At 53.1% G+C, this 3,718-nt stretch overlaps 1 protein-coding gene across 1 annotated transcript; it reads right to left on the reverse strand.

Annotated features, from left to right (window-relative positions):
* Positions 1 to 537: 537 nt before the first annotated feature.
* Positions 538 to 2,724, reverse strand: LOC104991014 (duodenase-1-like). The gene is made up of 5 exons (XM_010843386.1): positions 2,553 to 2,724; positions 2,211 to 2,358; positions 1,588 to 1,723; positions 1,140 to 1,397; positions 538 to 804 (listed from the first exon to the last, which is right to left on the reverse strand). The coding sequence occupies exons 1-5, from the start codon at positions 2,602 to 2,604 to the stop codon at positions 643 to 645; spliced, it is 756 nt and encodes a 251-aa protein (XP_010841688.1). The 5' UTR covers positions 2,605 to 2,724; the 3' UTR covers positions 538 to 642.
* Positions 2,725 to 3,718: the final 994 nt, after the last annotated feature.

Consider the following 3,718-nt stretch of genomic DNA (forward strand, 5'->3'; position numbering starts at 1 on the left):
CCTCCTGGAACTTTCTCAGGCTTCTGAGCTCTGCCTGCTCTGATGCAGGGAGGGAACACTGCAAGGGGTGAGCTACACCTTTGTAAACCTCCCCCATTTCTGTTAGGGTGGACCAGTGCCCCCCTCGACCCCAGAGTTTCTCAGGTGGTCCCCTTTCCAAATCTGGATTCTCTTCCGTTGCCCCCTGGACACTGGGATGTGGGGGAGGGAAGTAGGTGTTGACGAGGAGGAGGGCATATGGACGAGACACAAGGGTCGTGGACCAGGGGGTCCTGTGTTCCTGAGGAGGGGTCTCCCTTCTCTGATGGAGCTCACGGGCAGCCTGAGGGGGAGCTGGCACTGGGGACATGTGACTGGAGGGAGCTGGCTGTAGGTACAGCAGAAGACTTTATTCTAGAGAATGGAAGGGAGGGGTGAGAGGAGCAGTGTATGTGCTGGAGGGGGAAGCTGCTAACAGAGCAGAAATGTGAACAGATGTTTCCCTGACAGAGAAGGTACCTAACGAATTTGTGAATAACGGAGCAGTCAGTGATTTCTTTTCAAGAGATGAATGTTTATTAAGTTCCAGGCAACCTTCCTCCACACACTTTGACCAGTGCTTCCAATCCCAGGGAACATGGAGGGGTCCACCCCAAGGACACGTCACACTGATCCCTGGCGTTTGTACCGTCTCATTGTTTTCTTGATCCAGGGCATAAATCTGGAGATTCTGGTGTAGACATCTGGAGTTGTCCCATCATCTCTTCCATAGGACACAATGCCCTGGGCCACACCATTACACACAAGCGGGCCCCCAGAGTCACCCTGTAGGTAGAGAGAGCAAGGGCTGAGCTCACCTTCTTCAGGTCTGGTCTCCCTGCCACCCTGGGGTGGGTGGGCTCAGTTAGCGGTCCTGGCTGATATCAGGGCCTTGTTGGTCCTGAGGTTTCATCCTGGCATTGACAATCCTGCTGCTCCTCCTGCAGGAAACCTCCACCCATTTGTGACTGTGGGGCAGTGCTCACACCCCAGGGACACAGGACAGTGTCCAGATAGGAGGACAGGCTGGGGACACAGGGGCGGGCTTTGTTCCCACAGCCACCCATCGTCCCAGCTCAGTTGGGCCCAGGGTTTTGCACGGATAACACTGGGGATCTCACCGAGAAAGAATTCTTCCTCTCGCTTGGATCTCCAGCACATATCTGTGTGAAGGGGATGTAGTTTTTGAAGCGAGCGATACATTTCTCCTCACTTTGGACTTCAAGATCTACCTCCTGTAGTTTGTCTGTAGAGGGCATATTTACCCCCAGTCGCCCCCAGCCGGCCACACTGCACATCATCCCTGGCTTCACCTCCGCCAAGCTCCTGGGCAGATTGATGGGGCTCACTTTATCCGTAAGGTCAGCCTTCCTAGTCAGCTGAAGGTAGAGGAAAAGCATTGTCACCTACTGTTGGCCCACAGAGGCTGCAGGACAGTCATGGGGTTGCCTTCTTCTCAGCATTGGGACCACGGAGGGGTTGTACGGGAGGAGGGTCAGGAATGGGTTCATGGGGGATGCAGAACCCTGGATGGAAGTGTCCCAGAATCAGTGCAGCCTCGTGCCCCACCTTTAGTAACATGATGTCGTTGGCCCAAGTTTTATTGTTATAGCGTGGGTGGGGGATGGCTGTTCTCACTGGGATGACCTGCTGGGTACTCTCTCGTTCTTTGATGTTGTGGGCCCCCAGGGTGACACTGATTGAGCTGCACAGAGAGCAGAGAGGGAAAGGGAGTCACAGGAGAAACGGTCTAGGAGCCGGGAGGACAGAGCACAGCTTGGGACAGGGCCAAACTTGGGGCGGGGCAGGGGGAGGGTGTGGCGAAATTCTAGGCGGTGGGCCCTGGGGCTGAGCATCCCTAAACTGCTCCCTGGCAGCCTAGGCAGGGTGGCAGTTCCTGTAGTCCACGGAGGGTGTTCAGTCCTGCTCGAGCTTGACTGTCTCTAAGGAAAACATGAATTTCTCACATTTGCACCATGGGCTCCAGGCCACAACCTTGGCTTCCTTATGTTCCAGGTTTGATCAGTCTCTTCTCTCCATGTGCGACTGGCATTGACCTGTCCCTCTCTCCCCAGTGCTCACCTGTCCTCTGAATAGCTTCCTATGTTACCTGGTGGCACAGGTCTGCAGCTCCTAAGAGGGTTCCCTGGGAGGGCTCCACAGAGGGGTGGGGGCCCGGCACTGCTCCTCACCTTCCCAGGCAGTGAGCTGCTGTCAGCACGAAGTCCTCACGCACGAGGAAACCCCCACAGTTGTGAGATTTCCCTGAAGTCTTGACCTGAAGAAACGCCATGTAGGGACGGGAGTGTGGCTTGGCCTCGTGGCCCCCGATGATTTTCCCTGAAAGAAAGATTCCAGCCTGCCCGCTGTGCTCATGGAGCCAAAGTTTAAACAGGGGAGATGGGATCAAGGTTTCCCTGAGTTCAGAAATTCTCTTAGATGGACCAGGCCCAGGCTGTGCATGAGTGTAGCGTCTGGGCAGGTCTGTTCGTATGGGGTGGGACTGTGCCTCTGAGGGTGGGACCGGCACTCACCTGCCTCCCCGGTAGGGGACAGAAGGGCCACCAGGAGCAGGAGTAGGACCATCTCTGCAGGAAAGCTGCCCAGATCTGAGCAGCTGCTACTTTCATGTGGCCTTTTAACCAGTGTCTCCGCCTTGTTGTGGCTTTTATCACTTGAGATTTCTCTGAAGCCTCACACCTCTGTCTGATCAGGTCCTGGGGTCTGAGTGGAGTGTGTACTTAGTGGTCACCACAGAAGCACCCATAAGCTCTTGGCTTAGTGCCATCACTCAGCAGAAAACAAGAAAATCACTACAAGTAGAGGTAGTGAGACGTTGTATCAACAAATACCAGGTCTTTGAGCCCCAGCATTCTGGGTCCCATGATGAGAGATTCATGACATAGAATGTCTTCATTTCTGTGGTTCTCTTTCAGCACCAGGGTGATTGTGTTTTGAGGCCTCTTTGTATGAGAAATTTGGAGGTAAGATCTCTCACTTCTGGTGGAGGAGACAAAACTGTAAGGGTCAAACAGGATGGTGAGAACCATGGTGTGGTATATACAGGATGGTGTGTGAGAGTGATGCTGAAGAGAGATTATTCCAGTTCTTAAAGACTGAGTATTTTTTTTTCAAAACAGCAACATTGTTTTAGCCATGAATCTGCATTTTGGTCAGGATCCAGTGTGGTTAGCATTCCTCTGCTGCTCTTGGTATCAGGGAGGTTTGAAGCCTGGATGCTGAATTACTGGCTGTCTCGCTCACACATGCCCAGTGGATGGTGCTGGCTGTTCACTGGGCATGTTGCTTTCTCTCCATGAGGCACCTCAAGTCATCTCTGTTTCTGGGATTGTCAGTCTCCCTCACACATGACATGTTGTTGACTTTCTCCCAAAGAAGCATCTGCTAAGAAACAAGCCAGGCACAAGCTGGGCTCTTTTAATTACCTCACTTCTGATGTCCTATGACATCTATTCCACCATATCCCTCTGTTTGAGGCAATCAAGAGCTCCCAGCAGATTAAAAAGGAAGGGCCCTAGATTTCATCTCCCAGCAGGAGTGTTGCAGTCAAGGAAGAAGAGCCTGTGGGATGGGAGTTCCACATGAAGTGAGAGTGGGTGCCAGGGAGGCAACGCAGAATTCCCCCACCACTACCCAGAGAATGGCATTCTGATGTCCCTATACCATTTGCAAACCAAAT

Source organism: Bison bison, unplaced genomic scaffold (assembly GCF_000754665.1).
Source record: "Bison bison bison isolate TAMUID 2011002044 unplaced genomic scaffold, Bison_UMD1.0 scf7180017864181, whole genome shotgun sequence".
Taxonomy (NCBI): Eukaryota; Metazoa; Chordata; class Mammalia; order Artiodactyla; family Bovidae; genus Bison; species Bison bison.

Coding starts and splice junctions, on each gene's coding strand:
- LOC104991014 (XM_010843386.1), bottom strand. CDS start 2,604: ATGGTCCTACTCCTGCTCCTGGTGGCCCTTCTGTCCCCTACCGGGGAG. Junction 2,359..2,552: donor GTCCCCTACCGGGGAGGCAG/GTGAGTGCCGGT, acceptor TCTTTCTTTCAG/GGAAAATCATCGGGGGCCAC. Junction 1,724..2,210: donor GCAGCTCACTGCCTGGGAAG/GTGAGGAGCAGT, acceptor CTCTCTGTGCAG/CTCAATCAGTGTCACCCTGG.